At 52.1% G+C, this 25,928-nt stretch overlaps 1 protein-coding gene across 5 annotated transcripts in view; it reads right to left on the bottom strand.

The window, feature by feature from the left end:
* Positions 1-425: 425 nt before the first annotated feature.
* Positions 426-25,928, bottom strand: part of IQSEC2 (IQ motif and Sec7 domain ArfGEF 2) — a 77,583-nt gene continuing 52,080 nt past the window's right edge. For 3 of the 5 annotated variants that reach the window (XM_058535948.1, XM_058535949.1, XM_058535950.1), the window contains 12 exons: positions 20,354-20,615; positions 19,073-19,474; positions 15,501-16,396; positions 13,970-14,131; positions 13,363-13,485; positions 12,209-12,375; positions 9,260-9,399; positions 8,334-8,459; positions 6,375-6,474; positions 5,637-5,798; positions 3,810-3,983; positions 2,599-2,683 (listed from right to left, as the gene is read on the bottom strand). In XM_058535948.1, the coding sequence (XP_058391931.1) occupies positions 2,670-2,683; positions 3,810-3,983; positions 5,637-5,798; positions 6,375-6,474; positions 8,334-8,459; positions 9,260-9,399; positions 12,209-12,375; positions 13,363-13,485; positions 13,970-14,131; positions 15,501-16,396; positions 19,073-19,474; positions 20,354-20,615 (2,728 nt within the window). In that variant the 3' untranslated portion in view covers positions 2,599-2,669. Of the gene's footprint in view, positions 2,684-3,273; positions 3,324-3,809; positions 3,984-5,636; positions 5,799-6,374; positions 6,475-8,333; positions 8,460-9,259; positions 9,400-12,208; positions 12,376-13,362; positions 13,486-13,969; positions 14,132-15,500; positions 16,397-19,072; positions 19,475-20,353; positions 20,616-25,928 lie in introns of all 5 variants that reach the window. The other 2 variants (XM_058535951.1, XM_058535952.1) reach the window with 1 other exon arrangement.

Raw genomic sequence — 25,928 nt, 5'->3', positions numbered from 1 at the left:
GCTGCTTCACATGTTACCTCACGTCATCATCACAACTCCATATGACAATGACTTATCACCCCAGGTTTTAAATTAAGGAAACTGCGACTCAGAGAGGGTGCCTTTCCCCAAGTGTGCATGCCTAGGAAGGGAAAAACCCCAGGATTTGAACTGGATCAACCCCAAAGCCCAGACCCTGGCCACTCTGTTATACAGACCATTAATGAGATGAGATAGGAAAACCTCCCTCACCCCCACCTCCCACCCAACCAAAGCATCTTACCCATCCAGTTACCCAAGCTTCTGTCATTAGCACCTCACCTCCCTGGGCTAAGGCCTCTCTCTCTCTCCATGGGCTCCACCGTGGGGGAGGGGGCATAAGTAGGAGGCAGAGGCAGGAGGTGAGCACAAGTTCTTTTATGAGGCATCAAATATACATTCTTATATACAAGGAGGAAAAAAGACAATGCCTGAACCCCAGATCCTCTCCATACAGCCCCTCCCACTGCCGCCCTCCCCTGGCCCCAAGCCCCAGGGTCCCTGGCCCTTCATACAGCCAGGGTCTGTCTGTCTGTACTGTAGCCCATGGTGGAGAGGGGAGAGGGAGGTAGGAGCTGAGAAAGGAGCTGGATATGCGGGGCAAGAAGAGGAGCTGGAGCTTGTAAAAAATATATTTATAATAAATAAACAGGGCTGTAAAGGGGCTGGAGAGGCAGCGGAGATTTTGATGGACAGAAGGACTCAGGCATCCTGGCTCCCAGCCCCTGCTCTGATGGCTTCAATCTCTGCCTCAGGAAGGACATCTTGGGCTCATGGTGGCCCTCTGGGAGCCTCTCTTGCCAGGGCTGATGCTGGGTGCCCTGCCCCAGCGAGGTGTGTGTGGGCGATATCTGTAAAGTGCATTGTCTTCAGTCGTAGGTGGGGTAAGTGTTAGCGATTGGGGGGGGCATGCAATATGGGTGAGGGAGGGCAGTGCCCTTCTCATCCCAGACCTGAGCCCCCCGCAAACCTATCTGGACTTTGACCAAGATAAGAACGTTGCAAGGAGAGGCAAGATCTTGGAGCTGAAGAGTTCTGGGCTGGGGCCCACTGGAGAGAGGGCATAGACTGGCTCCAGAGAGGAAGCACTGCCCCATTTGGGGGCCAGCATAAGGGGGGGGCCCACCCACCGAGTGCACTGACAGCCCATGTCCTCCAGCAGAGGGAGAGACACATGGAGTTGTGTAGCTAGGCCCTGAGGTCAGAGAGAGGGCAGAGCCACGTGAGGTTTGGCCACAACTCTACAGAGCTCCCTCCTAGCCCCACATGGCCAGAGGGGCCCTGAGGAGGCCTTTGCTCTCATCACTCCTGACACCTGCCATTCCCTACCTGCCAGAGCTGACAGGGAGCTCATACTGGCCCAGAGGTCTGAGGCCACCCAGCTAGACCTCTGGGGGAAAAGGGAGGAGGGTGAAGAGAGGAAAGAGAGGATGAGGATCTCCGGAAGGTCCTCACCACTCCCCAGAGCTGGAGCCCTGCATCCAGGCTTCAAGTGGCAAGGATCCTCCCATCTGGAAGGAAACTCCATGGCAACTGCTGGGGGTTAGAGGAGGGGTCCCGAGGCAGGGAGGAAGTGGGGAGGAGGACATCTCTATGTGTATATATATTTTGGAAAATCTGAGGAAGCAGAGAGGGTGCAAAGCCCCTCTCCTGTGGATTTCCCAGACCTCCCTGGACCCCAGCTCACTCTCTCCATTCATCAGACCACGGTGCTGATCCGGCTTGGCTTGGCCTTGGGGTTTACAGTGGGTGGGTTGGCCGTGCCAGGGGGCCCAGAGGCGTGCAGTGGGCCATGGGGGGAGGTGGGTGGCAGGGGTGAGTGCGGGGTGTGGGGTGAGGGTGGGGGCAGGGGTGGGTAGGAGGGGTGAGGTGGGATGGGTGAGTGTGGTGACAATGGTGACTGGGGGTGGTGGGGGTGGGAATAGGAGCCCCCTGGTGGCCGAGATCCAGGGCCTCCAGTGGCCCCTGTTGCTGGCATCATCTGTGGGTGGTGGCTGAAGATGAAGTGCTTGGGGCCCTGTTTGTGGGCTGGAGGGTGTTGGGGGGCAGGACTGTACAGGGGCAGTGGGGATGTGGGTTGATGCAGGGGGTGGCGGCCATGTGGAGCAAACTGAGGGTGTCCTCCAGCCCCCCGTCTGGGAGCCCTGCCTGGCCGGCCCAAGGTATAGTGCTGAGGGCCTGGGACTGGGCCGTGGGCATGGAAGTGGCGATGTGGCCCCACAGGTGGGGCTGAGGCGGGAGGTGGTGGAATGGAGCCCAGCTGGGGCAGGGGCGGGGGCTGCTGAGGAGGTGGGGGGAGAGGAGGTTGCTGGGGTGGGAGGTAGGGCGGCGGGGCAGGGCCTGGTCCTTGGCAATACTGGGCATGCAGGGCCTGGAGCTTGGACTGCCCATCAGGTAGCACCCCCAGGCCACCGTGGCTATGACCATGGTGGTGGTGGTGGTGGTGGTGGTGGGTGGAAGAAGCAGATGAAGAGGAGGCAGAGGCCTGGCCTGTTGGCGGTGGTGGCATCTGGAAGGGCCCCTTGCCCCGCTTGCTTCCAAATAGGGAGCCCAGGAAGGATGAGGAGTTGGAGACGGGCCTCTGGCTCTTGTACTCCTCTGGCGGCGGGGGTGGGGGCGGAGGTGGCATCCTCTGGTGAGGGCGTGGACTGCTAATAACAGACCCCTGGAAGGGGTGGGGGGAGTCAGGCCAGTCTAGACATCTTAAACCCCCAACCCTAAACTCCACCCGGTCCCTGAGGGCTGGAGCTGGGGAGACAGGAACCCCCACGGCATAATGAAAAGCAAGTAACAGTCCTGTACTTGTACATGGAGCTCCCCAGCTTGCAGAGCTCTGCTGTCACATCCACTATCTCATCTGAGCTTCAGCTGAGAGAGGAAGAATTAGTAGTACCTCCTCCTCATCCCCATTTTGCAGGCAGGGAGAATGTTAGGCCCAGAGAGACAGAGTGACTTGCTCAGGCTCAAAGAGCAGGACTTGGACGTAAGAGCTTCTTGCCGCCCAACTCCAAGGGAATCACTACTCTGAGTCGGCCCTGGGGTTGAGCGGGGGCTTGGGAGAGTGGAAGACAGACTGAGAGACAGGCAGAGTGAGGACAGAGTTGAGGACAGATGGAGAGAGTGGTTGGCTGGGAGAGGCAGCCACAGGGTTCCCAGCAGGGAAGAAGGGGAAGCAACAGGTCCCCTCCTCCTCTGGGGTTCCATGGCAGGGCAGGGATCATGCAGAGGACGAGTGGGGCAGGAGCTGGCACTTACTTCGATGGTGCTGTCCAGCGATCCCACGCTGTTACGCCGCCCCCGCTTCCCTGCACCCACAAGCAAGGAGCCCAGCGTCAGAGCAGCAACCCCCCCTCCCCACCCTGCTGGGCTCCAGAGCTGGGCACCAGGCCTGGGCCCCTCCCGGGGACAGACACCTCTTTTCCCTTTCCCCCGTTGAGAGGGGGAGGTGGGGAGAAGGAGAGGTGGCGGAGGAGCAAGAGGAGGAAAAGATGGAGGAGGAGGAGAGGTGGTGTCAGAGAGACAGAAGAGGAAAAAGAGGAGGAGAGGTGGAGCAGCGAGAGAGAGGGGCTAAGACTGTGGCCCCACTTCACACTCCCTGGCCCAAACCCCGGGCTCCACCTGTTCTGACCTGGCTCCCAGGCCCCCTACAGTGCAGCACCCAGGGCTCTGGATAAAGGCAGGGTGCGTGCATGTGTGGCGGGTGCAGGGAAGGCTGGCGGTCAACGATAGGAAGCAAAGAGGACACCCGGTCCCGCGTCTCCCCAGCCAGGGCAGGGGCCCAGAAGACTTGCCTGCGTCAGAGAGGTCTCGCAGGGAACTGCTGAGGGCGCCCCGTTTGAGCCCATCGCCTGCCCCATATGTGTCCTCCAGGCTGGTGCGGGCCAGCGTGCCATTCACTGAGTCCTTGGCCCCTCCCGGCTGTGAGGCGTTAGGCCGCATCATACCTTTCTGCTTCTCCAGCTCCGCTGGGTGGCAGTAGGGGACACAGGGAGCGAAGGTCAGGAACAGGAGCGAGAGGCCACCTGACTGACCCCAAACCTGCATGGGCCTTCCCCCTCCTTACTCGCTCTGTCCCCAGGCCTCCTGCTTTGCCCCCTGGACAACCAGCATGTTCCCCAAAACCTCAGCTACATCTCCAAAGCTCCCAAAGCACCCAGCCCCATCTCATGACATCTCCTCTGGCTCTGTCTTCCCTTCCTCCCTCTCAGTGCCTGTTCCTCCTGCTCCTCTCCCCTTTCTCTCGCCCTTCTTGCTTCTCCTCTCCTCTGCCCGCTCTCAGTCTGGTCTCCCAAACCACCCCTGCCCTTCAAAACAGAGCTTCACAGCAGCTGGTTTGCAGCAGGGCCAGAAGGCCCTTCTAGCCTATGGCAGAGGGCAATCATCCCAGAGTCCGCTCAGTTCTCAGATACCTTGCTCCAGAGCAGAGGGCTCCTGGAAGGACAGGAGCAGGAAACCGACAGGAATCGAATCCTCTATTATGCGCCAGCAGAATGCTGGGCGGGGTGCGCACTTGCTCTCTCTCAATCCTTATAACAGTTTGGAGGTAAGTATTATCATCCACATTTTTCAGAGGAAGAAACTGAGAAGCTGAGAAGTCATAGAGCTTGCCCAGGCAGCTGGAAATGGGGGAGCTGACATTCTGAAAGCAGGTCTGCCTGAGTCCAGAGCCTGTGCTCTTCGGCCTCCTTACACCCCTACCTCCCTGCAGAGGTCATGGAGACGTTTGTCTATCGCCCTCTTCGCATCTTGGTATGCTCACCGCTCTCTCCAAATGTCCCCAGGGTATCAAGGATCTGGTAAACTGAAATGTGTAACCCTGCCTTGTTGGGGAGTAGAGTAGACCCTGGAACTGTGAAGGCCTCACCAAGGAACTGTCCGCCGCCTCTGTCTCGCTCTCTCTGTCTGCCTGCATCTTTCTCCTTAACACCATGTTACTTAACTGTGACTGCTTAGCCTGGAGAAGAGAAAACTTGGAGGGCACTGGGAGGAATGAGATGTAATCACTATTTTCCATTATATATGATCAAAACGACTTGGCGTGGCCCCTGGGGGCTGGGAGGATGGGTCACTGGGACTCAGCTCAGGAACTAGAAGGTGGGGAGAGGACAGGAGAGGCTGGGAAGGGGAATAACCTTTGTTGGACACCTAAGATGTTCAACATTAGTGTCCTACTGGCATGTAGGACACTTCATCTACCTTATCTCATTGAATCTCCACAACTCTGTGAAGGATAATGAAACATTATGCCAGTTTCACGTATGAAGAAATTGGGACTCGGAGTCAGGCAACTTGCCCCAGTTTACCCAGATAATAAGTAGCATCCCTGGGATCTGAAACTAGAGTCCTACCTCCAACACCCTGATTCTTCTGCCTGCTGCCTTTCAATAGAAGGAAGAGCTGGCTCATAATTAGGGCTTGGAATAATAATCTGAGGTTGAGAGGTAATGAGCCCCTTGTCACTGAAAGTATTCAAGCCGAGGCTGAAGGGTTCCTGGAATGAGGGTAGGAAGGTTGGACAAGCTAACCCTCAACACTGAGATTCTCAGAGGACAGGATTCTTGGTGTCTGCAGGGCACTGTATCAGGAGAGGGGTTAGGAGACGTGGTGGGGCTACTCACACTCCACGCGGTATTTCTCCATCTCCTGCACCTCGGCGATGGACTCGCGCAGGTCGGATGTGAAGCGCAGCCGGTCCTGGAGGCTAGGGGCATTGAAGATGATGAGGACTTTGCGCTCCCCGCCAGGTACTGCAGACAGCAACTTGATCCCAAACTGGTAATCTATGAGGAAAGGGGAAGTCGGGCACCTCTGTCAGAACTGAAACAAGGTGGCTCATAGGTGAAATAATTTTTCTAATATCCAACTCCAATCCAGCCTCTTCTCTGCTCAAGCATCTTCAGTGGCTCCCCTTTGCCCCCAAAGCCCCCAAATTCCTGGTACTCATGGCCCTGTTACTCCCTATGCTCTGGGATGTAAAGGCAAATTTAACTCTGGCTGCTCTCTAGAACCCCTTCCTTCACACCTCTGCCTCTACTCACATTGCTTCTGCTGCCCAGAAGGCCACTCAACAAAGCTCCTCTGGCTCAGTCCTTCAAAGCACAGCATGATCATCATCTCTTCAGCCCACCCGAAAACATACACACCACGGTTCTCTGGGAGACCATGAGCTCCCCAGGGCACAGACCCAAGTCATACTCCACCCTGGCCTGCCCTGCATCATGGAACCAAGTAGGTGCTTTGGAGACTTCAGCTCAGTTGTAAAAGACTCCAAAAACTGGAGGCTGGTGTGGATGAAGGATGAGCATGGGGGCCATGGCATAGACTCTTGGGATACTGGGATCCAAGAAGGGACTCACATGAATTCTGGAAGAGCTGCATGTGCATTTCCACGAGGGGAAAGGACTGACGGAAGCTGTATGTCACCAAGATCTTCTTCTTCTGGAAAATTTTGGTGACCTTTGGCAGGGGTGGGAAAAAGACAAGAGGCAGGGTTTGGGGTGGCGAATTTCCACATGGCACCTATTTCTCATAGCCACTCTCCCCTCCTACTACCACTAACAGACATATACACACAAACACATACCCACAAGTTGGGGAGAACTGAACCTTGAGGAGCAGAATAGGAGAGATGGGAGAAAATGCAAGTTCCTGATGTAATGATGGTGCACAACAGGCATTTATGATTTTTGCAGGAAGTAAACTGAATGCTTCTCTCTCCAGGAAGCCTGTCCTAACACCTCACACAGATATCACCCCCTTGTCTGAACTTCCAGAGTGCTGGTTCAATGCCTTTCACTGGCAGGCTTTAGGAGAGCGCTCTGAGTGTGTGATCCTGGAGCACCAGGAGGCAGGAGTCTGGCTTTCGTGTATCTCGCCCACCCCCACGGGACCTAGCACAGAATAGCAATCTCCAGTGAACCTAGGTATAGAGTTAACAAGTCTTCCTCTCAAAAACCCAAGGTCTTTATCAAATACTTGAGCACTCTGGACTCAACTAACATAGGTTGTGAACACCTCAGACAGACTGCAAGTGGCGTTTAAAAGCAAATTATTTGATTTCCGGATGGTTATAGTGCACAGTTATGCAAAGCATTTATTTAGTCCTCCAGACTGTGAGCTCCCCAAGAACAAGGACTGAGTCTCACTTATCTCTGTGAACCCAGCACCTAGCATGCGGCTGGACACACACAGCTGTCAGCGCATGACAGATGTTGAAACATTTACTCAGCACCTGTATGGGCCAGGCACTCCTCTGGCTTAGGTTATTCCACATCTGACCTCTTATTTCATCCTCATGACAACCCTACGAGATAGGGATTAGCCCCACTTCACAGAGAAGGAAATTAAGGCTCAGAGAGGGCATTGGAAGGGCTTCGTCTAAAGCAGCGATTCTCAACTGGGGTCAACTTTGCCCCCCAGGGGACATTTAGCAATGGCTGGACATTGTTGGTTGAAGGAGTACTACTGGCATCTAGTAGGGAGAGGCCAGGGATGCCGCTAAACATCTTACATTGCACAGGACAGCCCCCACGACAAAGAATTATCCAGTCCCAAATGTCAGTAGTGCCAAGGTTGAGAGACCCTGCTCTAAAGGAAATAAGACCAAGAGGGGACAGGTCACTGTCATCAAATTCCTGAGGAGCCGTCTCAGAGCAGAGGGAGAATACTTGTTCTCTGTGATCCCAAGGATCAAGTAAAGATCGTTGGAGGAAACCTATCGGGAAACAAATTCTAGCAGTCAGAGCTATCTGACCAGGAAACTGGCTGCCTCGGAGGAAGGCAGCCTTCTCTCCTCCCAGTCACGCAGGCAGGGGGCCATGCAGGAAGCTGGTTCTTGCCCTGGGTAAGAGGTTGGACATGAGACCCTGAAGTTCCCTTCCCACATGCAGAGTCCTAAGAGTCCCCGCTCTAAAAGATGCACATCTACACTGGTGATGAGCCCAGTTTTAAGAATCACTTCAAGCATCCTGACCACTGGGAGGTTTCAGACTGACCCCAGGGTCACAGGTTCACCTCCCTCCAACCAACCCTCTTGGCTACTGAGTTGGACAGGGATATTTCATACCACTTCCCAGATTGTAAGTCTGTCCTGGTCCTCACATTTCTTCCCCTGTGTGGCTGTCACTACCTACAAATGGATCCGTGAGATAAAGGAGGGGTAGAGGTGGCCTATGCCTTGTCCAAGATCACACAGATCACATGGCAGGGCACCTCATCTGCTATTCCTCCACCCACCAATGTTAACACGGTTCACACCAGACCCAGGGTCTAAGCTCACCACCTCCCCTCCATCTCGTCCCCCACAGTGCTCATACCACGAGGAGATCGTTGAAGAGGAAGACCTCCCGCTGATGCAACCCTAGCCTCTGGGGGCGGTTTGGATCCGGCACCTCATAGAGCTGGCAGCAGCAAACCAGTCGACGGTGAGGAAGAGACAGGACCTAGATAAGGCATGAAGAAATAGGCGTCAGCAAGGCCAGCACACCAGCTTCAGGCCTCCAGCACCTTAACATTGACTGCAAGAGGAAGTTGACCTCTGATACATATCACTGTCACTCTGACAGAAGGAGTCTAAGCAACTAAGGCCTAGGCTTGCTTTTGTCCCTGTAGCACCCTCTGTCTGGAACGCCTTTCTTGCCCAGCTCCATATGGCCACATTCCACCCCTCCTCCAAGTCCCAGTTCCAGGGTTCTCTCTTCTAAGAAGCCATTCCTGATCTCCCTGGGCTGAAAATGACCTGTCCCTCCTTCGTGCTCCCCTAAACTAGCTATAAGGCAGAAGTATTGTGTCTTTGTCTGACATGCCCCTGGTCTGTGAGTGCCCCCAAGGACAGAGAACATGTCTGATTCATATCTGTGTACCTGGTGCCCAGTGAAATGCCAAAATGCTGGGCTCAGGTGAAAGGCATCTTTAAATGTTTGTTGCCTAAAAGACTAGAGTGTGTTCTTGCTTTGGTTATCAGCTATTAGCCTGGCTCCTTACTTGGAATGGACAGGCAAAACAAGAGGTGGTAAGGATGCTAATACTTATACAGCACCCACTATGTGCCTTGCAGTGTGCTAAATGAATTTCCATAGAGCGTCTCCCTCAATCTGCACCATGACCCCTGAGGAATGCATTATCACCTGCCCCATTTGGCAAGTGAGGGGAGCCTAGGGCTCAGAGAGGGGCACTGACTTACCACCCAGTGGCAGAAGCAGACCCAAACCCTGTCCCCTCTGAAGCTTCCCAAGGGACTTACCGGTTTCTTGCCCACAATCATGCGCTCAACGGCCTGCACCTGGGACACGTGGTCATCGTTGGTCCGCAGTTCACGCCCCTGGATGCGCTGGTAGATGCCCACCAGGAGGTCTCGAGGGATGTCTTCACCATTGTCAACCCCTGGGTGGGGGGAGTAACACAGGGATACATCACATGAATATGCAGAGCAGGTGGCAGGGGTTCTCCATAACACCCCACACTAGGTATGGGCTATAACAGTGGTCAGGACTGGAGGCAGTGGGCACCTTCGGTCCCTTGATCAGGATCAGACCAGGAAAGGTGCCCTTCAATGAGACAGCCAGTTGCTTCCTTCCTCAGGATGGCGATTTTGCCTACACAGCTCAGAGCACACTGTGATTAAATCAGAGAGCCAGCCTTGATGGCCTAGTGGTTAAAGTTCAGCATGCTCCGCTTCAGTGGCCCGGGTGTGGTTCCCAAGCATGGAACCACACCACTCGTCTGTCAGCAGCCATGCTGTGGTGGTGGCTCACATAGAAGAACTAGAAGGACTTACACTAGAATATACAACTATCTACCGGGGCTTTGGGGAGGGAAAAAACAAGAGGAAGATTGGCAACAGATGTTAGCTCAGGGCAACTCTTTCCCAGCCACAAAAAAAAAAAAAAAAATCAGATACTTTTTTTTTTGCTTTTCTAACCAGCAAAAATAATGTTAAATGATAATATCCAGTATTAGTAAGAATGCAGGGAAGCAGGCATGTATATTAACATAACTATTTTGGAAGGTAATTTGGCAAAAGCCTAAATATTCAGTGATTCTTCTTCTAGGAATCTACCCTAAGGAATTACTCAGAAATATGTGCAACAATGTAGGTACAAGTGCTACTTATGGGAAAAATTTGAAACAACCTAACTTCCAACAATAGAAGGAACAGTTGAGTATATCCATCTAGTAAAATAGTATATAGCTATTAAAAACTTGATGTTTACAAAAAGCATGAGAAAATTCTTGTAGCAAGTTATGTGTAAGGAGTGGGATAATAAATTGCATGCACAGCATGATCTTAATTATATAAAACGTTACATATGCATGGGAAAAAAGACTAGAATACACTGAAATATTAAGTATGGTTGCCTCTAGGGGGCAGAATTTAGGATGATTAAAAGACATTTTCCAATTTTCTATATTTCCAAAAGTTCTGGAACAAGCAGGTATTTGTTTCGTTTCCTTCCTTATTTATTTAATAATTAAAGGGAGAAAAGATATACATATATACCTGTGTACATATATATATACACATACACACACACATATAGACAGAGAGAGGGGGAGGGAGGGTGGGAAGGAGATTGAACGAAATGAATGAATGAACAAATGAATGACTAAAGGCAGGATTCTGGGAGACAGCTCCAGATGGCCTCTGATCTAACTCCCTCCTCCCAAGTCTACCATCCTTCTCCACTCCTGACTGTCTGCTGAGTGAAACCCACTCACTCTTCTCTCTAAACCTTCTGCTAGAGAAAATGTTTTCTCCTTTGGAAATGCCATGCCTCCTCCTTGGACAGGTGCTGAAGGAACATCCTTCATCACACTGCCATTTTACCTCAGCTGCCAGAGAGCTTAAAGCCTAACTGTGATGGTCAGCAAATTTGTCTTGTCTGTTTGTTTTTCCTCAATTCTATTTCCCTCCTTTGTTTCTGTTTAAATAATTCTAACATCAGTGCCATTTTTAGTAGGCTGCTCTTTGGTGAGAGGCAGGGCTTCACATCAATACAATAAACCAAGAAAAAAGGTCAAGGTGATACCTTTCACCTGGCATTCAAGGCCCTCATATATTGGTTCCAACTGACCTTCCCAACTGGATCGTCCACCCTATCTTGATTGTTCTCCAAACAACTTTACATTTTCCTACCTCTGTGCCTTTGTTATTCTTACTGCTGGGTAAGCCTCCTTTATCAGCCATTCTCTCACAGTATCCGTGCCTTCAAGGCCCACCTTAAAATGAAAATACTGCTTCCTGGGGCCGGCCCCATGGCTTGGCGGTTGAGTGCATGCACTCCACTGCTGGCGGCCCGGGTTCGGATCCCGGGTGTGCACCAACGCACCACGTGTCCAGCCATGCTGAGGTGGCGTCCCACATACAGCAACTAAGAAGGATGTGCAACTATGACATACAACTATCTACTGGGGCTTTGGGGAGAAAAAGGGGGAAAAAAGAGGAGGATTGGCAATAGATGTTAGCTCAGGGCCAGTCTTCCTCAGCAAAAAGAGGAGGATTGGCATGGATGTTAGCTCAGGGCTGATCTTCCTCACACAAAAAAAAAAAAAAAAAAAAAAAGTAAATACTGCTTCCTCCAGGAAGCGCGTTGGAGGTGGGCTCTCCCTCCTGAGCTCTGACTGCACTTTTGGCCTGTCTCACATCATGGTTCACTTCCTGTCTTGTGTTAGGTATCTGGTACCACAAGTTGGTCTCTCCCACAACGAGGGAGCTCTCTCAGGGCAAGGACTAAGATAGATGCCCCTCCACCGTCTCTAGCACTCATCACAGGGCCTGACAGACACGACACACTCTGTCGACGTGCTGGCTGGCTGGCTGATTGGTTGGTTGAGTGAATAAATGAATGCATGAATGGAGGAAAGGGTACGTAAAATAATTAAATGAGTCGTTGTGTGCATAAACAAAGAAGAGAGGCAAAGATGGAGTGATGAGTGAACAGGCGCATGAATGACTGAGTGAATTAGTGTAAGCTCCGTAAGAGCCAGGGCTTTTATCTCTCTTGTCCAGGGTCTGCTCAGTCAATATTCAGCGCAGGAATGAGTGGATGGATCTTGGCAGAAAGTGAGAGCATCACAGGTTAATTTCCAGGGAGCAGATGTGATCTCCCTTGTCCCTCCCCACCCCCCACCCTGCCCACTTTCCCTTCCCAGGTAAAGGACAGGAAAAGCTGATAGGGAAGTCTGGGGTCACCTCTCAGGTTCTTGATGAAGTCATCTAGTTTCATCTTGCGTTCAGCCTTGACGCTGGGACTGTACATGTCGGTATTGAGGAGGATGATGGCAAAAGCAAGGATGAAGATGGTGTCTGGGTTCCGGAACTGGCGCACGAGGGCTGGGTTACACACACAGTACCGCTGGCTGCAGGGCAGGAGGGGTCAGGGCCAGGGTCAGGCACCAGTAATCTCTACCTACTCACCATCCTCCTAGTCTGGCACCACAACCCTCTCCACCAAGAAATACTCCCGGGTTCTTTGGGTCTGCCCTTGTTCTTCTTTTCTGCGTTTCCCCATGACTAGCATGTAAAAATCACAATCGCTACCTTTTACGGAGCTTTGCCAGGGGATTTATGTACACTGTCTCATGTAATCCTATCACAATCCTGCAAGGTAGCTATTAGCAGCCCCATTTTACACATGAAGTGACTGAGACCCAAAGTGCTAAGGTAACTTGCGCAAGGTAATAGAGTTGGTAAATGGTGAAGCCAGGACGAAAATCCAGATCTTTCTGACTACAAAGCAAACCCTTCTATCATTATGGGAAATAAGTTCTCAGCAACTCTTCTGTTTCTCCTCTAAATACCCCAAAGTGGTGGAGCCAGGACTCATACCCAGGTCTGCCTGATCCCCAAAGCATTCATAGTAGAGGACAGAGTTAAGGACATGGATAATGGAGTCAGACACACTTGAGTTCACATCTTGGTTCCATTGCTTATTCACTGTATGACTCTGGGCAAGCTACTTAACCTCTCTAAACTTTTGATTTCTCATCTACAAAATGGGAATAATAATAAAAGCACCTACCTCAAAGGGTTGTTGTGGTTATTTGGCAAAATAATCATGTTAAGTGCCCAGCTCAGCACCTGATACCTGGTAAATGCTCAGCGAACGTTAGCTGTTGTTGCTGATGTTGTCATCCCTTACTGGATGCCCAGGCCCCAGATGCTGAGCTAGATACTTTAGGCACATGACCTCTGATCCTCACAACTGCCTTGCAAGACAGGATTTATAATTTCCATTTTCTGGTGAGGAAAGTATGAGGCTCAGAGAGGTGACTTGTAGGCACATACTACGCTGCCCCCTCCCCCAAGTAGGACAGGGCAGCTTCAGGAGTGGGAAGTAGGCACACCTGAAGGCTTCTATGAGTCGCTCCACTTTCTGGGCCTCGCCCTGAACCCGGATATGGGATTGGAACTTCCGGAGTGCGTCATCCAAATCCATGGAGGAGAAGTCCATCTCATCCACCACACAGCTGAGGAGCAAAGAAGGGGGTATAGCACTCTCAGTTCCTCTGCAGAAAACCTCTGACCCACCCTGACCTGCTCAAATGGACAAACACCCCCACTGATAGACTTCCAAAATCTGGACCCATGGCCCAAGCAAGTACACATGAGGGTGGAACGTTTGAAATTGAATCCATCCCAGAAAATCAAGCCCAGAAACATGGTTCCTAAGGGTCCTTTCCGTTGGCCCACTCATTTCAGAGATGGGAAAACTGAGGCCCAAAGCAGGCCACAGGACAAGCATGCCTTGCCTGGGGCCACCCAGAAGACTTTAGGAATAGGGCCAAGAGAGATCAGACCTCTTTGGGGCAGAGGGGTAGGGGAGCAGGAAAGTCTATTCATCCCGTTTTGCAAAGTTTATTTGAGCAAAAAGGACAAGCTGCCCCCTTCCTCCCCCGTGCCCTCCTTTTCCAGGAATCCCTGGCCCGGCATGCCCCATCTTGGGGTCCTCACTCCAACACGTCTCTGTTGAACTGCTTCTGCCGGTTCCCTAGGAATTCCCCTATCATCTGCCGGCTCAGGCCTTTTCGTTCCAGGATGAAGTGAGCCACTCCCACTGGTGTGTCTGACAGGAAGCCCCGCTCAATCAGATACTGGATACCCTTCTCTGGCTTCCTGCAGATAGAGGGGAGGTAGATGAGATGACTGTCCTCCTGGAACTCTGCCCTCTGTCCCACTTCTTGAACTAATTTTGGGCCCAACCATGGCCTCAGAGAACCAAGGAAGTCGAATATATAATTTGGTCCAATTCCTTCATGGTACAGATGAGAAAATTGAGGCCCAAGAAGAGGAAGCCACTTTCCCATTTCACAGAGCTTCAAAATTCCAAAATTCCAAACTCAACTCAACTTTCTCCTTCACTGGAGCCACACTACAATTGAAAGAAAATTAAGATCTAATGAGAGCCTGCTCTATGCCAGGAACTTTGATACACCCAGCAGGCACTGAGGAGTCCTGGGAGAAGGACTGAGCTCCAAGCTAAGCCCTTCTCTCCAAGTCACAGACCCTCAGAGTAGGAAAGAAGTGAAGAGATTACTTTGTCTGCATCCCACAACCCACCCAGACAGGTATCATCCAGACTCTGTGAGTGTTTCTATAGACAAGGTGCTCTCTACTTTCCACTAGGCCAAATCTGGGTTTGTACTATCCCATATTCAGAACCCCAGAGCCTCAGGACCCCACGAAGCTAGAATTTGGAAGAGACTTTGGTGTCACAGGAGTATCAGATCACTCACTTACCAGCTGTATGACTCGGGAAAATTCCCTTTACTTCTCCAAGCCTCAGTTTCTTCTCTATAAAATAGGGACACTACTATCCCCTTTGCTGAGATCTTGTGAGAAATCTAAGTGGCAGTGTCTAATAGGCTATAAAGACGTAAGGCTTTGTTTTCTAATTATTTTCTAATCAAATGTCACACTCCCACCCCACTCCTAAGCACTCAGCACAAGACCAAATACCTAGAAAGAGCTTGGTCATGGTCACTGACTAGTCCAGCACTCCACTCTGCCCCCAACACCTCAAATATACACACCCTGCTAGTCGATAGGTGGAAACACTGAAGCCCAAGGAAGGAACACGCTGAAGGCAGGCTAGGGGTCCAGGTCTCCTGTTTCTCAGGGCAGAGTTCTTTATACACCTTATCAGTTCCCCACCAAAAAGGGAAGTTGGGGGACCCAAGGTTCAGAACCCATCCCATAACCAGCAAACTGGGGTCCGTAATGGGGAGCATCTCACCCAAGATCACACAGCCAGTCAGAGGCAGTATTAGGACTAGAACTGGCTCTGATGGTGTGTGTGTGAGGGGGAGCTTTCTACTCTGTCACCCTGTTGCCAATCCTCTTCCCTGAACAGCTGGGGAGAAACACCATCCACAAAATGAGAGGATGGCAGAACCAGGATCACTGCTTCGAGTTCAGCCCCAGGGGTCACAGTGCCCACAGCAGGGTAGGAAGGGGCGAGGAGGGGGGAATGTGGAGCACATACTTATTGAAGAGGTTGAGGCCGATTCTATAATGCCGCCTCTGTACCACATCATTGTTGAAGGCTGGTGAGTCCCAGCTGTGCCTTGTCTCTCGCTGGTAAGTCTGCTTGCACAGGCCAGTAGCTGGAGGCTCCCTCAGGCTGTCCCGCGAAGAGGAGCCAGAGCTGCAGTTGATGGTCTCATTGGAATTGCTGGAGCTCTCCAGGCTTTCGTTATCTCCACCATCAGAGTTCTCGCCTGCTGCCTCGCACTTCCCCAACCTCCGACCCCCAGCTACACCACTGGGCCCAGTACCACTGTTGGGGGCTGGTGGCAGGGGCCCTGGTGGGGCTGGGGCTGGGCCCTCCGGGGCTGGGTAATGGCGGTGTGGGATCGGGGCCCTGCCTGGTGGCCCCTTGTGCTTCAGGGTCCCATGGGGGCTGCAGCCATCAGCCTCATACACCAGCTGGCGGTGGACAGAGCCGCGATCTGAGCGGTCACTCAAGTCCACAGAGCTGTCACTAGGAGGCTCAATAGTAAGCAGGGGAAGGTGGGCGGCCCGCAGCCGGAAATCCCGGCACTCCAAGCACCCAGGACCCCTTCGAGTGCCTTCCTCACGGCTACCATCTTCCCGGGTCCCTGTTGGCACCGGTGGAGGCACTGGCGGGAGAGGGGCCGGTGCCCAGAACTCGGGCCGGCCCTGGGGTGGGGGCTCTGTGCTGGGCAGTCGCTCAGGGGATGGTGGGGGAACTGGGTCATCCAAGTAGAGGGGAAGGTCACTGAAGGATGTTGCTGAGCTGTCCTCTTGCTGTTCCTTCGACTCGCGCTTCTCCAGTTGGGCTGACCCGGGCTCCTCAGACATCGGCCCCGATGGGTGGCAGTTCAGGGCCTCGTCGATGGATTCAGCCAGAGACTTTACCTGTGTGGGAGGAAAGAAGAGGAGGGAAAGGGAGAGAAAGGAAGGAAAGATGAAGGGAAGGATGGTGGGACGGTGGACGAGTGGGAATGAGGGAGGGAGAGAAGAAAAAAGGAGGAATCTTCCTGGTGGGTCAGTGGAGAAGAGGGATTCCCCTCCCCCACCTCCACAGATTCTCTGTAGTATATAAAATAACTCCCATGGGCCGGCCCTGTGGCTTAGCGGTTAAGTGCGCGCGCTCCACAGCTGGCGGCCTGGGTTCGGATCCCGGGCGCGCACCGACGCACCGCTTCTCCGGCCATGCTGAGGCCGCGTCCCACATACAGCAACTAGAAGGATGTGCAACTATGACGTACAACAATCTACTGGGGCTTTGGAGGGAAAAAAATAAATAAATAAAATCTTTAAAATAACTCCCAGGCAGCCATTGTGAGCTCAAAGGAGCTGGGACTAACGCCCACAAGTTCCCTTCTCAGATATCCCAATACCTCCTTCATGTCCATATAGATCCAAGCCAAATACCACCTCCTCACTGATTCAATCCACATTCCTGCCTCTGCCATCCCCCAAGGTAAACCCAAATCCCAGCTTCCTCTGGGCTCCCAGAGTCCTCTGTCTGGTTCTCTCTTAGGAAATCCATAATATTTAGCCCTGAGAATCTGGACCATGGCTGGTAACTCTGCCTCCCTGTGGTATCCAGCCTCCAAACTGGCCCCTAATGATCCCTGCCTCCTGGTATTTACACCCTCGTGTACCACATTGTCCTAGGGTTGGTCTGTGGAACCAACAGCATATAAGACTTGAGCTTCCATCACTTGCTTGTGCTCTCTCTCTCAGACCCCCGGCTCTGGGAGAAGCCACACCATAAGCAGTCCCATGGAGAGGCCCACATGGTGAGGACCTGGATCCTCCTGCCAACAGCCAAGTGAGTGAGCTTGGAAGGAGACCTGTCAGCACCAGTCAAGTCTTCAGAGATTGCTATCCCACCCTACAGCTTGATTGCAGCCTCATGAGAGACCCTGAGCCAGAATCATCAACCAAACCACTCCTAGATTTCTGGCCCTCAAAAACTATATGAGATAATAAACGTTTGTTGTTTAAGCTCAGTCTTTAAGTTCAGTTTTAAGCTACTAAATTTGGGGGTCATTTGTTATGCAGCAATAGATAACTAATACACTTCCCCATCAGTCTGGGATAGCACCAAGAGCTGGGCCCAGGCCTGGTTCCTCAATCTTCCCATCAGACTGTGAGCCCCTATCCCCCATCCCCCTCTTGAGGGTTGGGTCTAGGCCCGGTTTCTCTTTTTAGCTCAGCTCAATACATTGCTTGACACAGAAGAGATGTTCAATTAAATGTCTGTTGTATGAATGAATAGATGAGTGATTTAGATCTTCCCTTTAATACTTCTTTCCTTCCCTCTACACCCCCCCACACACATATCCATCCTTTCACTAGCTCCAGGGAAGCATGCCCAGGCTGATGGCAGGGCCAGATTACAGAAGTCAGAGCAGAGTGATTTCTTCTTTTATAAAGCTTCATTTATTCATTCATTCAACAATTTCTGCCAAATACCTCCTTGGTTTTAGGAAGGAGACTAACATGTACTAGCAGCTGCTACATACTAGGTGCTTTCATATATATTACCTAGCTTAACTGAATCTTCAAAACAGTTCTAAAAGAAGGTTTTATCTCCATTTTATTGATCAGGTTTCAGTGAGGTTACACAGTTTGCCCAAGGTCACACAGCTGGGAAATAGCAGAACTGGGATTTGCACCTGAGCAGCTATGCTGATACACCCCAAGCCTAGAATTGATCTCCCAACACCATCATTGCCTACATTACTACATTCCCACCCTTCCATGCTTTTGCTAATGTAATGCCTACACAAGCAACACCCTCCCAACTATCTCTAACTTGCTGAATCTTATCTGTCTGGTAAGGCCCAGCTCCAGTGTTATTTTCTCAAAGAAGCCTTCTCTGGTCCTCCCAGAAGAAAGTTTCTTCTCCTTCTCTTGAGTTCCCACAATACTATATGTGATCCTTTCTCATGGCTCTGAGCACACTCTATTTCAGGAGACAATCATGTGTCTGCCACGTGTCTGTGCCATGTGTCTGCCATTTCCTACTGGCCTGGGAGATCCTTGAAAACAAGAACCCTAGACGGTACATCCATCTCCCCCACGGTGCCCAGCACAAAACCTGGTCCGTGGTATTGTGGTATAAGGGAAAGAGCATGGGCTTTGGAACCAGACAGAGCTGAGTTCCAATCCAGTTTGGAAAAGTCACTTCACCTCTCAGTGCCTTGGAGCCTCAGTCCTCTCTGTGAAATTGTGATAACAACCCCTGTCTCGCAGGTCATTATGAGGCACACATGGCACCTGGCACAGAGGGGGAGCTTATGACCAGTTAGTTAGGCCTTAATTTGATAGTGGATCAAGTTCCAAAGAGTGAGAACTTTAATTTTCTTTTTAACTTTTAACTTGCTTGTTTTAACTATATAATTTTTTGTCCTGCCAATTCTTTCTCATCATTCTCACAGTCCCTACTCAGCTGGTAGCTATTTGTTGTTATCAAATGCTTGTCGGGCAACTTCCTTTAGTTTGGAGTATAGGTAAAAAGTCATAGGAGTAGCCAGAGCATGGGGATGGGGAGGAAAGGCTCTTTTCAGGGATGCTGACCTGTTTGGAGAAAGAGTCCTCCAGCTCTGTGATGTCATTAGAAAACTCTCCAGATGTGGTGACTGAGCTTCCCCCACCATCGATGCCCCCTCCACAGGAGCCTCCATATGGGAGCCCCCGTTCAAGCCGGTGGCTCCGGGCACCAGCCATGGCACCCTCGTCCAGCGAGGCAGGCTTGCCCTCGAAGTACGCGGGGTTCTGTGCCTTCTCGTACTCCTCAAAGGAGAACTGCATCCGCATGTTGGAAAGGATGATGCGGCGGGACATGCGGCTCTCTGAAGCTGAGCTGCGGAGCCGCTCGAAGTTCTTGTTCATGCGATACTGGCGGAAGGCTGTCTGGATGGTCCTGGCAGCCCTGCGGCTCAGGAAGGAGCCCCCATACTTCCTCTCCAGCATTTCCACCTGGTAGGGGAGGGTTGAGGGGAACAAGGTCAGAAACTCACTACAGCCTCCTCTCCCTGGGCCTCAACCACGTAGCTACCCGAGTCACAGCTATCTGCTCACAGCTGCCTGAGTGCACCAGGCTGGGCTTTCAGTGTTGTGTTCTCACTTTAATCTCAGATAGCACTTGTCACATGGTACTGGGTTGTGGTTTTCCTTTTTTATTTACAAGAAGTAGATGTTCAGTACTCAAAAAAAGTTAGAAAAAACAGAGAAGCCGAAAAAGGAAAGAAAGGAAGAAATAGATTGAGAGCAAGAAGGAGGAAAGGAAGGAGGAAGAGAGAGAGAGGGGAAGAAAGGGAGGGAGGATGGCAGAGTGGGGAGAGAGAGAGAGAGAGGAAGGAAGGAAGATTGGTTCACCTACAGTCCCAACACCTAGGCATAAACCACAATTAACATTTTGGTATATGTCCTTCCATTTTTTTTTTCTATATATAGTATTTTGTGCCCTCCCCCCACCTTTTTTCAGCTAAACAATATCTTGTGTGATATATGTGATATATTGTAGCACACTGTTCTGAAATTGTCAACATATGTGTGTGTTCTCCCATTAGACTGAGATTTTTGAGGCCCGGGTCCAGGTCTCATTCATCTTTATATCTCCAGTGCCTGGCATGGAGCTCAATCATTGCTGAGTGAACACAAGACTCAGTGGATGAGTGGTGAATGAGAGAGTGAGTCCCCAATAGGGTGAAGGGTCTTGGAGCCAGTCTTCTCTTGTTCCAGCCTCACTATCCTTCCCTGGATACCACCCTCAAGTGCCACATCCCAATCCCTCCCTTGGTTCTCTCACACCCCCATTCCCACTCCCATTCCCAGCTAGAGCCATCTCATCTGCACCTTCTTGTCCTGCAGGTCTGTGGAGAGTTCATAGCTGTCTGATAGGGCCTTGGAGCGCTTTATCTCCTCCTCTTCTTGCTTCCTCAGGGCGACACTGGCTGGCTGGAGGCGAGCCCGTTGAGCCCAGGGAAGGCCCACCCCAGCAGGGGTGCCCCCCATGTGGCTGCTGGTGGGGGGCAGCTGGCTCAGCCGGTAGGGGGGTTGGCTCCCAGGACTATCAACCGCTGTGCTGAGGTCACTGCCTGGGGCATCACCCTCCACACTGTGGGGATGAGATAAGATGAGCTAGGATGTGGGAATAGGAGACAGGCCTACTGGGCCAGACTGAGAGTGGGTGAACCAGATCCTTTTCCACAACCCCCTCCTCCTCAGCTTTCTCACAAATGTAGAGACCCCAATACTTAAAGGCCACAGGGGAGTCCTACCCCACAAGCTGTCTCCTCACTGCCCTCACAGTCCCTTCCCTTCAGGCTCTCTTGCTTTTACAGCCTATCCTCATTCCCCTTCAGCTTCTTCCCCTCATAGCTCCATCTTCAAATGCCCTCTGCCCCCTCACAGACCCTGTCCCCTCACAGCTCCATCTTCTTAGACTCCTTTCCCTCAAAGCCGGGTCTTCTTATAGTCTTGTCCCCAGTCCTACTCACCCTTCACAGCCTGGTCCTTTCATGGCCACATCCCCTCACAGCCTTATCCCCAGACCAGTTTCCTCCCTGTCCTGTCCCCTAAAGCCCCTTTTTCTAATAGTCCTGGCCCCTAACAGCTCCATACCCAAGTCCTCCTTCCCCTGATAGACCAGTTCCCTCACAGCTCCACCCCTCCCCCAGACCTCTTCCCCTCACAGCTCCATCCCCTCATGGCTCTGTCCCCAACATGGTGTGCTGTGCTTTCCCTCCCAGCTTGAGCCCCAGCACCACCCCAGATCAGTCCTGTCCCCAGGCCTGAGGCCTGCTCCTGCATCCTGTGCCTCTAGGCTCTCCCCTCCCCTGCCCAGCCCTGCCCCCTGCAGCCCCATCCCTGCCCTCAGCCACATGGACTCTGGCCTGGCCAGTTCCCAGGGTTCCCTGGCTGCAAGGGGATCCAGCTGGGTGACAGTGAGAGGTGCCTCCCATCCAGCATCCTCACAGGTAAAGAGCTGCTCTGTGGGGCAACTTCCTTTTTCTCCTCATAGCCCCCTCTGCTCAGCTGGGGGAGGGAGGCAGGGGTCTTGAGGCTGAAGAGTGGCAGGAGCTGGGCGCTGGGCCTTGCCTGCCCTGGTTACCCAGAGCTGTTGTTCCGCCAGACCTGCTCCCATGGTGCCATGGCAACCAGGCTGCCAGGGAACCCAGGTGGCGACAGAGCCCAGGCACCCTGAGCTGAGCGGGCATGGTGAGGAGCCACAGAAGCAGGGAGAACAGAGGAGGGGAGTTGGGAGGGGAGGAACAGGCGGGTGAGGCATGGAGGGGGTTTGGGGGGAAGGGGTGTGGCTGGGGCCCAGAGAATAATCTGGTTTGGGTAGGCATAGGGTTGAGGGGGCTCTTGGCTGGTGAAAGGGTTAAGGGGCCACTCCCCAGCCCCTATTTGGCAGAGGCCGGTGCCCAGGGCAGGGACGAGCTGGGGTGGCTGTAGGGGGCTCCCTACCACTGCAGGAGCTTGAGCTGCATCAGGCCTGCCAGCCTTGCAGAAGAGCACTTTGGGCTCAGGGCGGGTGCAGTGGGGAGGCTGCACCCACAAGGCTGGGTCCTGGGCTGCAGCGGTGGGGCTGGCTCTGCCCTAGTGGGAGCTCCCGCCCACCCTCCCAAACGTTAGTCTGCAACATTGCCAGAAGCAAGGTGGAAACAGACTTGGGGGCTGCCCTCCACCCCAAATTCTCTCTCCTCCTGGGCCTCAGGGGCCTGTGAAGTCCTCCTCCAGGGATCAGACCCAGCCCAGCACCCCCCCACACACAAGTCATCTAAGATGCTCCCCTCCTTCCCCTGGGGACTGCAGGATCCTGCCCACCAACCTCTCAAACCTTTCCCTTCCCAGAAGACGGCTCAAGCCCAGTTTTGATCAACTCTCTCCTTTGTTCATGAACTATCCATAGCTCCCACTGCCCACAAGAGAGAGCCCAAGTTTCTTACTGTGGCATTTGAGGCCTCTCCAAGACATAATAACTAATGCTTATAGAGTACTTAGCACGTTCAGGCACTGTTCTTATCACTTCACATTTAATAACTTGTTTACTCTTCAAAACAACCCTAGGAGACAGGCATTGGTATTTATCTTCATTTTACACACAAAGAAACTGAGGCCCAGAGAGGTTATGTAGCATATCTATGGCCACACAGTATTAATGATAGAGCCAGGATTCAAATCCAGGCCGTCTGACTCCAGAGCTCACAGTCTTAAACATTAAGCCATACTACAGGGTTGGCTGCCAGCCTCCTATCCCATCCACCCTTCCCTCCAGCCTGGCCTAGATCCTGTTTCTCCCAAATACTCCTCTGCTCTCTACCTCCAAAACTGCGCATATAGTACCTTCCACCTGGAATGCAGTCCCTATCATCTCTGCCATCTGCAATCTGAGAAATCCCCCCACACCCTAGTTCTATCAAGATTCAGATCATATGCCACCACTAAGAAGCCCTCCTGAAGCCCACCTTCAGCCAGAAATTATTGCCGATCCTGTTCAGAGCTCCCACACACAGCACATGTCTGTCCTTCTTTTTATGGCACAGGTTAGATTTGGCAAAGCGTGACAGCTATTTGTGTTCATGACTCCCAGTATCCCAGCACAGGAAGAGAATTTGGTAATCTCCTAGCTAGCACAGAGCACAAGGCCTGGAGCAGAGTAGGTGCTCAATAAAAGCTTTTGGAGTGAGGGATTCAACGAACGAGCTCTGGTGGGCTGCCCTGATAAATTCTCTCACCTGAACTTTGACCACAGCCTCCAGTCTCCTCTTCCAATACCTTCTCCATCCTGTGGCCAGAGAGAGCTTTCCAAAGTACAAATCTGACCATTTCGCTCTGTCACTAAAACCCTTCCACAGCTCCTCATAACTCATTCAACAAACAATTGAGCACTTTCTATATGCCAGGCACAGTGCTAGGTGCTGGAAATATAACAGTGAACAAGACGCATAAGATTTGTTCCCTCACAGGGGGCATTCTAGTGGGAGAAACAGACTATAAATATATACTATCATTTCAAGTAGAGATAAGTGTGAGGAAAGAAAATACAGCAGAGTGATAAAAGGTGCTTGCTGTTTTAGATGCAGTGGTCAGAGGAGGTCTTTTGAAGAAATGGCATATAACCAGAGCCCTGATGAAAGTGAAGGAGTGAGCTGTGTGGTTATCTGAGGCAAGAGCAGTGCAGACAGAGGGCAGAGCCAGTGCAAAGGCCCTGAGGTAGAACTGTGGCTGGCATTTTTGAGGAACAGCGAGGAGGCCAGTGTAGCTGGAGTAGAGTGAACGTGGGGAAAGTAACAGGAGATCATGAAGGACACTGAGCCCACTATAAAGACTTTGGCTTTTGCTCTGATTGAGATGAGCAGAGAAGGGACGCAATCTAACTTATGTTTTGCAGGAATCATCCATAGGATAACCTCCAACTTCCTCACCATAGCCATGGATGGCTCTCCAGACCTGACCCCTGCCTCATATACCCTCTGCCCCATTACCCCAACCTGGCTACCCCCTGCTCACCCTTCAACATTTAGCTCAGGTGTGCACTTCCATGCCTGCCTACCCCCTCCACACAGGTTGGATTACAGGCCCATCCTCTGCGCTGCCATAGGGCCCTAGACTCACCTTTACCCCTAGGGCAAGGGCATTGATTAGCTCCTTGAAGCCTTGCAACTTATTGAGGCAGGTGCCATTAGCCTCATGTTATAGATGAGGACACTGAGGCTCAGAGAAGTGATGTAAATTTGCTCAAGGTCATACAGCTATTAAGTGAGAAAGTCAAGATGCAAACCTAGGGCCCAGGCTGTCTTTTCGTGATATCTCGTTGCCTGTCTCCACTTCTGGTCCTGTGCCGCCCCTCACTCTCCACTCTTTAGCAATTCCCCCCTCAAGACTTCATCCCCTGTTTTGTTGCAAAGGGAATAGTGGCAGGGAGGTCAGGCTGTCAACACAGGCTCCCCAGAGAGGGCCTGGCAAAAACGACAGTGCTCGAGGGTGTTGCTCCTGATGTCATACATACTGCTGAAGAAACTGGACCTGGGGATGTGGAATCCCTTAACTCAGAGCCCGCAAAACACTCGGACATGTTGATCACATGGAAAATCTCTCTTTCTCTCTCTCTCTCTCTCACACACACACACACACACACACACAGAACATGTTGTGCAGTTAAAAGCTGGGCAGGCCTAAGTTCAGGTTCTTTTTTTTTTTGAGGAGATCAGCCCTGTGCTAACATCTGTCAATTCTCCTCTTTTTTGGCTGAGGAAGACTGGCCCTGGGCTAATATCCGTGCCCATCTTCCTCCACTTTATATGGGACACTGCCACAGCATGGCTTGCCAAGCAGTTCGTCGGTGCGCGCCTGGGATCTGAACCAGCGAACCCCGGGCCTACGCAGCGGAGCACATGCACCCAACCGCTTGTGCCACCAGGCCAGCCCCCCTAAGTTCAGGTTCTGATTGCCGTTTACCAGCCATGTGAGCCTGGGCACGTCCCTTTACCTCTCTGCACCTCAGTTTCTCACCTGCACAGGGCTGGAGGAAATGCAATTCCCTCTTTGGATTCCTGGACTTCAGAAAGAGCCTGGGAGACCCTGCTGTCTCTGGACTCCTCCAAGCCAGGAGCAAAGAAAACACATGCACACACGCACACCTGTGCATCCACGTGCACTGTCTACTGGGCCATTCTGTGGGGGAAACTGGAGAGCGTCCTCTGCAGCGGGAGAAATAAACCATATTACACAAATAACCACAGTACAAAGCTGAAAGTTCTCAGAGCTGGGGAACAGAAGAAGTGTTGGGGGAGCTCAGGAGAGAGATTCCTTCTGCTGGGGATGAGCAAAACTTTATTCTGGCTGAGCAGAATAAAAATAAACTCGCACTTACAGTGCACCTTCCCTGTGTCAGGCATTTTCTGCACATTATTTAATCTGCATGGCAAACGTGAAGGAAGAATTAGGATTCCTATTTTGCAGGTGAGGAAAAGGCTCCAAGGCAGAAATTGACTGCCAAAGATCTCAGAGCTAGCAAATGGCAGAGCAGGGATTCAAAGCCCAGAGCCTGCGCTGGTTCCTCTGCTACCTTGAAGGCTTCCTGGGGGAGGAAGCTATTGAACGGGCCTTGCCTAGGAGGAGTTAGTAGAGATGAGGAGTGAGAGACCTTGTGAGCCAAGGCACTAAGAGGGGGAGAAGCGGGGCAGAATATTCCATAGGGATTCAGGGTGGCCTGCCGATGGCGGGGGCACTGACCCTCCCTGGATGTTGCTCCTAATGGGAGGTCTTTCTCCCTCCTTCCCTTTATTGGCACTGCCCGGAGCCAGGCAGCCAGCAGGGGATGGGATCAAGATGCAGTTGCCATGGAAATGAATGGGGGCTGTTGCTATGGCTACCATAAGATGAGGGTAAGAGAAAGCTAGGGATGCTGAGGACTATCCCC

The sequence above is a fragment of the Diceros bicornis genome, chromosome X (genome assembly GCF_020826845.1).
Source record: "Diceros bicornis minor isolate mBicDic1 chromosome X, mDicBic1.mat.cur, whole genome shotgun sequence".
NCBI classification, from domain to species: Eukaryota; Metazoa; Chordata; class Mammalia; order Perissodactyla; family Rhinocerotidae; genus Diceros; species Diceros bicornis.
The sequence above is the reverse complement of the archived record's forward strand: the minus strand, read 5'-3'. Positions and strand labels throughout refer to the sequence as shown.